Source organism: Pseudochaenichthys georgianus, unplaced genomic scaffold (genome assembly GCF_902827115.2).
Source record: "Pseudochaenichthys georgianus unplaced genomic scaffold, fPseGeo1.2 scaffold_200_arrow_ctg1, whole genome shotgun sequence".
In the NCBI taxonomy this organism is placed as follows: domain Eukaryota; kingdom Metazoa; phylum Chordata; class Actinopteri; order Perciformes; family Channichthyidae; genus Pseudochaenichthys; species Pseudochaenichthys georgianus.
Window position 1 is genome coordinate 305,371 of NW_027262720.1, and position 12,930 is coordinate 318,300.

The following is a 12,930-nucleotide window of genomic DNA, read 5'->3' on the forward strand; positions in this document are numbered from 1 at the left end:
AAAAGAAGCACATATAGAAATGCAATGAAAACATTATAAAATTAAATGAAATTTGTCAATTTATTGAACATGTCAGAAACAAAAAAATATAACAATACATATATACACATTTAAGCCCTTTTAATTGTAGTTTCCTCTAATCTACTTGAAAAGATACAGTAGTTTTAAGGCAGATGTTTACAAAGATATATCAAAAAGTGAATTCTAACCATCAGGAAGCAAACAGTATTAACAAATAACGTATATTAAAGTCCACAGGGTTTATTGTTATCGTTTTACTCGGGTATCAAATGCTACGTTTTCCCTGTTTGTCACAAAGCAACCAATGCAATTATCTTAATTGGATGCAGTAGTCACCCAATGAGCATCCTATCCATCTAACGTTAATCTTACGTAAGCGCTAATTTAATTTACGGTGAACTAAATAAAGAATCTCGAGTGTGTGTCTTCTCGGCTGCAAACAAGCACGTTCCTTATCCCATATGTGTGTGTGAGAGTATGTGGATATTTTTTCATGTGTGTGTTGGTTATAAGCCGCGACGTCAATAATAACCCGTGCCTGTGTGTTTATACAAATGCGGGTTTGTTTCCTTCCCTCCTCACATCCAATCCGTGTGTATATTACATCACACACAGCTCCCATTGATCCCTATAGATGTATTGATGTGATTTAGGTCAGAGTTCGCCATGACTAAGGTGGGGTTTGACTGACAGATTGCACAGTTAAAAACCGCGACTAAAATCCCCGTTGCTATCTTGATGGAAATCCTTCTCTACACCTCTCTATCCGGTGCACTAATGATCCGTTATGTATTTTTAATGTCGCTCTATCTAATGGACGCTGCTCTTAGCCTCTTATTGATCTGCCATCCCAGCATTATCAGCATGCACAACACAGCATGTTCATTTTCCTGTTGGCTCTTAAATACCAGAGCTGTGATGTCATCTAAGTATACTCAGCATACAAAACGTGTCCTTGCACAATTGTCATACCAGGTGTCTCATTAAATCCTGTGCCAAGGTTACCGTTGGCTTGCTGGAGTAACCTGATTTTATACAATGGGGGTTTTCTATAATTAGGGGTGAGGGATTATGGAAACACAGTTAACACAAAGGGGTGGGACCATGGGGAGTTTATTGTGGATTAGAGTATAAGAAAACACTCACAATAACTGCATTTTGTCTTAGAGATGCTGTTAAAGTAGGGAAATAAAATAAATTATTAAGTCATCCATCTTCTCCCGCTTATCCGTGGTCGGGTCTCGGGGTATCAGTTCCAGCAGAGAGCCCCAAACTTTCTTTCCCCTCATCAACCAGCTCTGACTGGGGGGTCCCAAGGCGCTCCCAGGCCAGCGAAGAGATATAATCCCTCCACCTGGTCCTAGGTCTACCCCTTGGTCTCCTCCCAGCTGGACGTGCCTGGAACAGCTCCCTAGGGAGGCGCCCAGGTGGCATCCTAACTAGGTGCCCGAACCACCTCAACTGGCTCCTTTCGACGCGAAGGAGGAGCGGCTCAACTCCGAGTCCCTCCCGGATGACCGAACTTCTCACCTTATCCCTAAGGGAGACGCCAGCCACCCGGCGGAGGAAACCCATCTCGGCCGCTTGTATCCGCGATCTCGTTCTTTCGGTCATGACCCATCCTTCATGACCATAGGTGAGGGTAGGAAGGAACATGGCCCGGTAGACAGAGAGCTTTGCCTTCTGGCTCAGCTCCCTTTTCGTCACAACGGTGCGGTAAAGCGACTGCAGTACCGCTCCCGCTGCTCCGACTCTCCGGCCCATCTCACGCTTAAAAAAGGTCTATATTTGTTTATTTGTCTTATTATTATTATAAAATTAAGATCCTATCTATAATGCAATACAAATATTAGTTTTTTAATTATTTGATTGATTCGATTATGTCTTAGTGCCATATTATATAGATGTTATACATTTAATACCAATTCAGTAAAGGTTTTGGATAATATTGTGAATTACTTTTGCCAGGATAATCATCGCAATAAATAAATGGTCAAATTAAGTAAAATAATGATGTTGCATGCAGGGATCAAATGAAAGACGGTTCTTTGTAGGATGAAATACTTTTAATTCAAAAGGAGATCTTTACACTGACAATAAAGCAATGTATCCACGCTTTACCAATCTAAAGATATGTGGTTGCACTCCTCCGTTGGTAAACTACTTGTAAAAACGTACACGTATTTTGCACCTCAAAGAGAAACTGTAATCTCTCACCATGAAGCCAAATGAATAAATAAATAAATTACCATCAGGAACAGCATCTTATATCAGAGCTGCACTTAATGAAAGGTCCCCTGTCACAGTGGTTCTCAAATGGGGGTACGTTGGGGTACTGTAGGGGGTACGCGGACCCCTGGGGGTACGTTGGGGTACTGCAGGGGGTACGTGCGATTTATTTTATGTGAATGAAAAATAAAAAAATGAATGCATTTAAACAAACTACTAATAGTAGATTAACTACTTTATTCAAAGGTTTACAGAAACTCTGGATAATAAAATGGGAACAATAAACGGGTGCTCTCTTTCCCTCTCCTGACAGCCTGTCAGTCTCGTGCAGCTCGCTGAACCTGTAATGAGTGACCCGACAGGAAAGAATACATATATTTATAACTAGTTTAGCTAGTTCCAGAGTAGATAAACTAGCCAAGGGTGTTAGGTCTAACTCTGAGTGTATGTTGCTCCGCTCACCGGTCCGTCACAGCGGCGGAGCTGTGGTCATGCAGAGCTGCCTGTTCTCCGTCAGCAGCAGCTGATCTGATCCCTCTCTCGCGTCCGGTTAGACTTCACTCGCGTTTATGTCCAAATCTATCAGATCTAGCTAGTTCTAGTTAATTACATGACTGCCTGCTTATCAAAGGACACCTAAACAATAAGCGTTGCTTGGCAACGGCGTGTGGCCGCAAAGTATAGCGCAGCATTATGCATATGTTTATATGAGGAGTCAAAATCCCATGCTCATAAAATGCTCATATCTGTTTCTCTTCATTCCCCACGCCCCAAAATAAATAAATATACAAATATACCAATTGTAGGAAAAGTAAGGAAGTTTGAGCAGTGTGGGTTTTATATGAACAGAGTTACACATGTTTCAAAACGCGAAGTGTAATAGCTGCAGTGGCCTCGCTGTCAGAAGGACAAAGGTCCTCAGTGAAGCTCGAGCCCATGTTTCTCACTATAGAACAACTTATTAAAAAGATCAGTTCAATGCAACTAATGTCGTCTTAGTGTTGTTGCTTGATGTTGAAATTGGTTTGCCATGAATTTAGTGACGGATTGTAAACATTTGAAATGTAGCATTTAAGTGTTTCTCAGTTACGAGGTTGTGTTTGAATAAATCAGACTCTGATGGTGCAGCGCTGTGCTGGACCTCTTTATAGGCATGTTTTTCCTTAACAAATAGTTTGTGCTGATCAGGGGGTACGTGGCTGAACGTGTGTTTCAAAGGGGGAACATTATTGAAAAAAGTTTGAGAACCACTGCCCTATTATACTGTTTCTCATCAACATATCACAGGTCTCAGATATATCCAGAGCCTGTCTCTGATTGGCTGAAACACCAAACAGATCATTGCAGCATTACCCATAATCCCCTCTGTTTCAGCCCTGTTTCCAAAGTGCTGATTCTCTGTCTGTTACTTTAGATCAGTGTTTCTGAAACTTGTTCATACCAAGGACCACTTAACCAATAAACAAATCGTTTATTTAAGTATCTTTATAATTAAAACAATTAAGTAGTATCTCAAAATAATCACTTAAAATCATGTCTACGTTTATATCCAAAAACAGATATACCACGACAAAAGACTAAATCTAACATTAGGTTCCATTGAATTACATTATGTTGCGTTCAAGCTCCACTCAGTAAATCTGAGTATTGAGCAGAGGTGAATAATGACGTCATCATTATGTGTACACATTTGACTTTTAAATCATACAGTTCTTTAAGGGAATCTTTTTGAAGGCAGATAATAATAATAATAATAATAATAATAATAATATCGCAAATTAAGATAAATGTGGTCAAGATGGTGACCAAGGATCTTAAATTAATGAAATACCTTGTCAAATCATAAAGTAGTATCTCAAAATAATGACTTATCTCAAAATAAGATGTTTCAAAAGAAAGTTTCTGAATGTTTTGAGATATTTAGTGACTATTGTGAAAAAGTGTTTCATAATATTGATTAAAAACACACATGGGCCTCCATAAAAGTGCTTATAGTTTATAAAAGTACATATTTTAACAGGTGTCATGCCTCAACATCATAAATACTCCTTTGATATTTCCCATGTGAATGTTTCCTGGTGATCCGATGTATTTCCTGGTGATCCGATGTATGTCCTGGTGATCTGATGTATGTCCTCTCTGTGTGTTCTCTCCTCAGGTACATGAAGTACTTGTACCCGTTTGAGTGTGAGAGGAAGGGGCTCAGTTCTCCAGGTGAGCTTCAGGCTGCCATCGACAGCAACAGACGTGAAGGCCGGCGTCCGAGTTACAGCAGCAGCCTCTTCCGCTTCTCCCCCTCCCCGAGCACCGCGCCGCACATCCTCTCTCCTCCCAAGATGCACCTGGGCAGCCTGGCCGCGCTCAACGGCATGCACGTCTCCCCGGGACACGTTATGAAGAAAGGTAGGAGCCATGTGGATGTGGAAACGTCTAGCAGCTAAAGAGACGGGAATGTTACTGATCACACATGTTTTACAGCTTGTATGCACCATTTCTAATATGAAGAGTCTCAAATCAGTATTCAATGTTAAATAAACTGCAATAATCTGTATGTTTTTGTTAAAATTTAAGTTAAAACCTTTGTTTTTGGACTGAAAAACGAAAAATGTGTCCTTTGTAAATCATCTGCATTAGCTTTTAACTGAACACAAGTAAAGCTGAGGATCTACACAAAACTAAACTTGTATCTGTTTAACATCACATTTAATGACTTTTTAGAAACCTAAGTGGACATTTTGAACACTAAACGATTAGTCATGAAATCTAAATAACTAAACTAATGATGTGTTGGGGTTCCCTTCTAAAATAACCTGCCTTAAATAACCTGTAAGTCAACCGCTCTCAGATATACGGACATGTTCAGGAACCCTCTCTACATCTGCGGAGGTTACATTTATCTGGGTAAATATGTACGCCACATAATGACGCCTCTCCGTGCTGGTCAGAGTAAACCGGTGTTACAGATGTGCTGGGAGTGTTTGAAGGGGAACACTGCCCCCTGGTGGACAACCACGTGAACAGTTCCTACAGAAAAGGCTTTAGTTTTAAAGAGACATTCAATTAAAAAATGTGTTTTTTACTAGATCATTAAGTATTGACGATATTAAAACACCAAATCTATCAAAACATTTTATATTTACATTATGAACAACACATTATTATCATTATTATTAAGTATTTAATGTCAAAAGAGCTGCAACATTTAATATTTCCTGTTTTTCTTTACTGTTTTTTTTCATCTGATTACGTTTTTTTTTTTACTGACAAACAATAATAATCCACTAAGTTTGTTGGGAGCATTTTTAAATAGGAACTATTTTCCCTTCAAAGAACGAGCCTGTAGATATCACTACTTTCGGCGGAGTGACACGCTGGAAAGAAAGTAGTTCCTACTTGAAACTGCTCACAAAAAGGCCTCATGATTTCTGTAAAATATACAGTTGTTTTAAGTTTTGTTTTGAGCACCATAATCAAAGTGTCATCTCACTCCAATGTATTGGAGAGAAAGCAGACACGAGTACAGCAAATACCTCCAACACTTCCACCAAAAGCTATCTTCTGTAGTTTGATAAATAACTCGGAAAATAAGTCCGTTTTTGGTTTAAGGGTAAACAAAAAACCTCACCTGTTAGTCCTGCTTCACTCAGGTGTCGGTTTGACGAGTTGTAGTTGTGTGACAGAGGGCGTTATATCCACATGGATACGTTAAATATAACACTAAGAAACCGTCTTGATTGATAACGACCTCTACAGGTAAAATAGAAGATACATGTTTCTGATGTTGGCGTGTACTGTCCCTTTAAATAAAACTCTATCAGCATGATTAACAAGCATTTAACGGCATTACAGATATAGTCCCTGAAGACAGACCAGAATACCCTTCATCCGAGTGTGTGTGTGTGTGTGTGTGTGTGTGTGTGTGTGTGTGTGTGTGTGTGTGTGTGTGTGTGTGTGTGTGTGTGTGTGTGTGTGTGTGTGTGTGTGTGTGTGTGTGTGTGTGTGTGTGTGTGTGTGTGTGTGTGTGTGTGTGTGTGTGTGTGTGTGTGTGTGTGTGTGTGTGTGTGTGTGTGTGTGTGTGTGTGGTATGGCAGCGTATGCAGGAATGTTGGTATGGAAGTGTGCTGTTACATTTGCGTATTACATTCTCGCAACATGTCATGCCTCTCCCCCACATCAGTGTGTGTGTGTGTGTGTGTCGGTATGGCAGCGTATGCAGGAATGTTGGTATGGAAGTGTGCTGTTACATTTGCGTATTACATTCTCGCAACATGTCATGCCTCTCCCCCACATCAGTGTGTGTGTGTGTGTGTGTGTGTGTGTGTGTAGTCCATCCAGGTGTTTTTAGAGTCCATGTTTCCCCCCCGGCTGCGGAGAGCCCTCACCTTTTCCCCTCCTCATTAATGACATGGTTCCCATACGTTATGAGCTTTGAAGCTGAGCCTTGATGACGGTGATTACGTGTGCCGGACCCTCGTGGGATGGCCTGTGTTTTAATAATAATAATACATTTCACTTTTATAGCGCTTTTCCCAGTGCTCAAAGTCGCCTGACACTAAATCAGAAAACAAACCGTGGTCCTAATCCAAGTGTGAGTAAAGTGGAGAGTGCTTTACCCTCAGATTTATGCCGGTAAAAAGGACTGTTTGACGGAATCCAGTCTCTGTTGATGTGGGACTGCTTTTGCACACGTCACTCATCAGATCTGTTTGTATTGAAAGTGAGGGAAGTTATTCTCTGCTAGTGATGTAAGAAGTCCGTGCAACTCATTCATTGGGAGTATTTTAATTGTAGCGATATCGTCCTCGAACAATTTAAATTCAATTGTATGTAAAAATCAGGAAACGAAAAGGAAGTCGCCTCGCGGTAAACCGGAGAGAGAAAGCTCCATGCTGTTTCAGAATCATCCTTGATGTGGTTTGGAACAGGACATGGCGTTTCATCACGGCAGCATTTAAGCTACGGCCCCAGAGTCCTCACTTCAGAAACAGGAAGTGAAACGGAGGGGTCTGAGGCTGCAGTGGGCGATCTGTCGTCACATGTTTCCTGTTTGTATCTGAGGCTCGTAATATAGGCCTAAGAATGGTATCATAGGAGATCTCAAATGTACTCCCAGTTCACAAGTTAAAGCATCCCTCCATGTTTCTCTCTCCTCAGAGGACCACCTGCCCCCCTCCATGCTGGCGGGCCGCCCCTCCATGGCTCTGGCCCTCGGGCACCACCAGGTCTCCGGCCTGGCGAGAGCCGCCACTCTGGAGCAGCTGCGGGAGAAGCTGGAGCCGGGCGGGGGGGAGGGTCCGGAGAGGAAGATGGCCCGGCGCATGGCGGAGGAGCAGCAGCGCCTCATGCAGCAAGCCTTCCAACACAACCTGCTGGCCATGGCCTCTCAGATGCCCCTCAACATGCGCCTGGGAAACCCCAACATCACAGCCAGAGGTCAGTGAGGATTGGGGTCAACAATGCAGCGTATCACTACGCCGAAAGGAGTGATATCTCCAGGCTAAAACTGCTATTTTCTGCCGTTCATGCAGGTGGGGTGACACGTACGAGGAATTTGGTGATAAACCTGATTCCCGATTGAGCACCATAATCATAGTGTCATCAGTGATCACCAGGCAAAGTGAGCAGGTCTGATCGGGGGCAAAGGCCCAGTCTCTTTTTATTTTATTATAAGTTTCTCATTATCTGAGATCCTTATGTTCTAGTTACCAATTAACTTTTTTTATTTTGTGTCCGTTGTAGAAATGTCTCCCATTTAACAACGGTTTTTTTAAGCATGAACGGCAGAAAATAGCAGTTTTTAGCCTGGAGATATCACTCCTTTTGGCGCAGTGATACGCTGCAAAGAAAGTAGTTCCGACATGAAACTGCTCACAAAAAGGTCTCGTGATTTCTGGAAAATATACAGTTTTGTTTTGGCGCTTTGAGCACCATTCTCAAAGCGTCCCCGAACTCCATTATGATGGAGAGAAAGCAGACATCAGTCCAGCAGCAAGTTATCTAGTTTGATAAAAGACACTTGATTACATACGTTAAATCTAACACTAACCAACTGCACCTAAACGATGTTGATTGATAAAAGCTCTTCAGGTAAACCCCACCGTCGCCACCAGAGGGCAGTGTGGACCAGGGTAAAGGTTTCATCTAACATGAGTTCAACATTATTTACACGGTTCCATTTGTTTAGCACTACTTAGCACTCACTGCCTGCGTGTCTCCGTGGCAACCTACACAGGCCATCTTTAAACAATTTGAGAATGACTTTATTATGTATGTATTTCAAATGTGAAATGTTACCGATATACTCACGGACCACCCTTTGAGGAACACTGCTCTAAAACATCCCTTTGTTTGTGCAGAAGAGAAGCAGCAGGACATGTCTCTGAGCATCTCGACCAATGGGAACGCCAGCATCACCGTCTCAGTGGAGGTCAATGGCACAATCTACTCAGGTTGGTGTTAGAGGAGGATGTCATGCTGTTGATACTGTGGAAGCAAGCAGATGTTTAAGTGTGCTACGATCACCAGATGTGGTGTTTTCAGTCTGCTGCTGAAACACAACCAGACACCGGTTAAAGTGTCACTCTCTTTGAACTCTATCATGTTCTGTTTAACTTGTATTTAACCAGGTATGTCCCGTTGAGATTAGAACATCTGATTTACAACCGAGCACTTACCAGACGACGATAAAACATACAGTACTGTAGGTAACATGTAAACATTAACACAGTATATCTACACATGGGAGGGCTGAGGGAGATTTGAGTCTCCAGCAGAGTTCGCGTTAACCGAATATTTTCCGCCTATGACAGATTTTTTTTAACAATGACTGACAAATCTGAAAGCAGTCCGTCCTTTTGCCGGATTAGAACAAACTCGGAAAACAGCGCCAAAGTGTCCCCGCAGCGACGCTCCGGCGTTACGCATGCCCTCCAAAAAGGAAATGATATTGTTTCCAAACCTAACTGCCCCCCCCCCGTCAGAGTTGTGTAAAGGCCGACAGATAATTTTGACAGAAGTCTTACGATCCTGTCCGTCAAAATGACGGGCAGCGAAAAAGTCTAGCGCAACCTCTGGTCTCCAGACCCTTTACTTACATTTTAAAAGCTTTAACTGGGATCTCCAATCTGACCGAGAAGTCGCTGAGTGCACCGTTCTTTCACGATGTGATATTTAGCGAGTCGACGGCGCAAATGACCATCACACATAATATATATCGTTTTCAATGAGGCTCCATGGTTATGTCATGATGTTTCCCTTCATGTTGGTGAATGAGCATGTCCTCTGAATGCTTCTCACGTGTTCTGTAAAGCCCTTTCCTTGAGTTAAGTGTTTCCCCCGGATGCATCTGAGACCTGTAATATCTGCCTGACAGTCTGATAGGAGACCTTTGAAGTGTTCTTCAGAGCTTGTGTTGAAACTGTTCTCCTCGCCTCACAGGAACCCTGTTCGCCCAGAAGTCCGGTTTGACCCCCCCGATGTCAGCCCCCCCGGCCGGCCCCAGCAGCAGCTTCTCCATCCCTCAGACCCTAAGCCCCGCCTCCTCCTCCTCCTCTAAGGGTCCTAGCTCCGCCGAGGCCCCCCCGAACGCGTCGCCATAACTCCCGCCTGCAAGAAGATTCAGTAAAATGAGAAAAACCTCTACGAAAAACAAACTGTTGCACAACAAATACCTCATCAACCTGTCCACCTCTTGGCTGTCCAATCAGGAACACCGAAGCGAGATTACGTTATTATGACAGCTAACACACAGCTATGCATCTTACACACACACGCACTACACTACAAACACACACACACACACACACGCTAATCCTACATGCTTAACACAATCAGCTCAGCCAAAACCCACTGACAGGTGTCGTCACAACTGAACTTGAAAAGTTTTATCTTAGGAACGATTTTTGTTTTGTTGCCATTTTGTCGTCCTTTTTTTTTTTTTTTTGATTTTGTGTTTTTAGAATGATTTTGTTTTCTCTTTTTAAATACCTCAAATCAAGTAACCTGCAGTGGTGTCTTTACCTCAGGAGCTGTAGTATATTTAACCTGAATCAACTTTATTTTTATATTATTTTTGAACCTCGTTGCAATCGGGGGGAGTCGGGGAAACTCTCACTGTGACCTCCAGACACACACTGTTGCTGTGGATCAGCACAATAGAACCTTCACAACCTCAGACCCCCACTCAGGCTCACCGGACCCCCTCTCAGTGGGTCTCTGCATCCCCCTGGATTCAGTGCTTTACAAACTGTCTCTAAACATGTAGCGCACACAGGCGGGGGGACATCAACTCTAACACAGCAGAGAGAACGTCTCCCCCCCCCCCCCCCATTGTACCCTTCCTCTTGACCACAAAATGCTGAATGTCAATCCGACAATAGTTCTCTTTGCGGAGGGCGACTCTCTCAGGAAGCAGTTCATTTAACAAAAGAAAAGGGATTCGTACCTGGAGAAATGCACATGTTGAAGAATACCTCACCAGACTCTCTCAAACGGGGAGCTACACTACATACCTCATGACGGCTGCGAGGCCAACAAGACTTGACGCCGCGCGGGAAACCTCGGAAGTCTTCGGAGATCCTCCCTGAAAGGACGACGACGCTGCTGCTGCTGCTGCTGCTGCTGCCGCTGGCTGTTTGGGGACGAGCAGGCGGTGCGACGGTCCGCCGGCTCTCCGCCTGCGTTCACTTGTAATAACTTGTTTTTAAATGCTTGCTTTCCTTTTTTCTTTTTGTGGTTCCTCGAGTCTGAGAAGAGTGATTTATCTGCATTTTATTTTTCAGGGAAAGAGGAAAAAGAGTTCCTCGCCGACACGCTGTGTGTAGATTTGTAAGGATTGTCAACGAGGTCGCGGGGGTCATGGAGAAAACCTTAAATGGAACGTTGGAGGCGTCTCTTTTCAGCGCATGTGTACAATCATGTGACCAGTGTTTTCGAACAGCCGGGTCCTCTGGTTATTGCACAGCTAGAAACCAAAGACTAGCCACGGTCGCTCCTCTTCATCATCCCTCCTCTTCATCATCCCTCCAATCCTCCCCCCAAAAAAGGCAGTTCTGTAAAAAAAAACATTTAATCTGATTTTGAGTTCTGGAAAAAAGCGAGGAAGTAAATTCCCTTGTTTGACATTTCACGGCATGAAATATGAATAAGAAATTAAACTCAAAATCTGATTATGTGTCCAGATATTCAAGTTTATAGTTCCTTTTAAATTTAACCCTTTACATGTATTGGCTGTTTTGTAACCCAACACCCAGCGTGGCCCCTTTATGAAACCCCCCCTTCCCAATAATCCAGGAACAGATGGATTATTTCCCTTAAAGTCAATTTCTTGCGTTTTTAAAACCCCCCAAAGGATGACAAATGAATTTTCTAGCTTTATCGGTGTTGAACGTGAGGCATTTTACCCGTTTAGAAACCTCTACGCCCGGAGAGATCCGAGGGGGGCAGCCTTGTTGCTTTTTGAATCATTCGGTGGCAGATGTTTGAGGGTCTGAGCAGACCCCCCTGGAGTCTGGCTTCACGACACAGACTGCGTTGTGTCGGTGAGGAGCTGCAGATGCTGCCTTAACGTAGTCGCAGGTGAGATCCGGTCAGTTTTTAACTAAACAAAAACGTCTTTCTCTTCAAGCTTAATCCTTCGGAGAGTTTTTATTTTTCAATACAATCAGACGCCGTGCTGTTGGTGAGTTTTGCTATTTATTCACGTTTAGTTCTTTTGTCCTGGTGGACCTTTTGTTTCCAGGACGATGCTTTAAGGCTGCGTTACGGAAACATGTTGTTGTTTCTACGTCCAGGCTTTCTGTGTCATCTGCTTTAGTCGAAGCAATGGCCGTTTGATAGTGTAGCTTCACTGCCTGCCTGTGTGTGTGTGTGTGTGTGTGTGTGTGTGTGTGTGTGTGTGTGTGTGTGTGTGTGTGTGTGTGTGTGTGTGTGTGTGTGTGTGTGTGTGTGTGTGTGTGTGTGTGTGTGTGTGTGTGTGTGTGTGTGTGTGTGTGTGTGTGTGTGTGTGTGTGTGTGTGTGTGTGTGTGTGTGTGTGTGTGTGTGTGTGTGTGTGTGTGTGTGTGTGTGTGTGTGTGTGTGTGTGTGTGTGTGTGTGTGTGTGTGTGTGTGTGTGTGTGTGTGTGTGTGGTTGCAACATGTTAAGTATCCCAATGCCATGTAATACCGTTCAGGACCTGCAGGTGCCACTCTGATGATGTCACAGGAGGAGATTCATGCTCAGAAATAAGACTTTTAATCTACAACAGAAATATGAGACGTTTTCTCCTTTTCAATTGTGCATTCTGCTCGTTATCTTTTCCTCACTTCACGAGCTCTTGCAACCTGTGTGTGTGTGTGTGTGTGTGTGTGTGTGTGTGTGTGTGTGTGTGTGTGTGTGTGTGTGTGTGTGTGTGTGTGTGTGTGTGTGTGTGTGTGTGTGTGTGTGTGTGTGTGTGTGTGTGTGTGTGTGTGTGTGTGTGTGTGTGTGTGTGTGTGTGTGTGTGTGTGTGTGTGTGTGTGTGTACTAGAGACCGCCCCTACCTCGTCATACCACAATACCTCAGGGCAGTGGGCTGCAGTCACTGTTTCGTTGGATATTTGAAGCACGTTGAGGGACGATGGCTGACGGACACTGCGGTCACTTCGCCGAATGCAACGTTGATTTTATTTTATTTTTTGCATTTTGTGTCGTCGTCAGTAAC

General features: G+C 43.4%; 1 protein-coding gene across 1 annotated transcript in view; it reads left to right on the forward strand.

Moving 5' to 3' along the window:
* The window catches only part of LOC117441800 (AT-rich interactive domain-containing protein 3B-like), a 108,375-nt gene extending 97,801 nt beyond the window's left edge, over window positions 1-10,574 (forward strand). The window contains exons 6-9 of the mRNA XM_034077806.2: window positions 4,409-4,653; window positions 7,405-7,683; window positions 8,607-8,699; window positions 9,688-10,574. Of these exons, the coding sequence (XP_033933697.1) occupies window positions 4,409-4,653; window positions 7,405-7,683; window positions 8,607-8,699; window positions 9,688-9,848 (778 nt within the window). The 3' untranslated portion in view covers window positions 9,849-10,574. The remainder of the gene's footprint in view (window positions 1-4,408; window positions 4,654-7,404; window positions 7,684-8,606; window positions 8,700-9,687) is intronic.
* The last annotated feature ends 2,356 nt before the right edge of the window (window positions 10,575-12,930 follow it).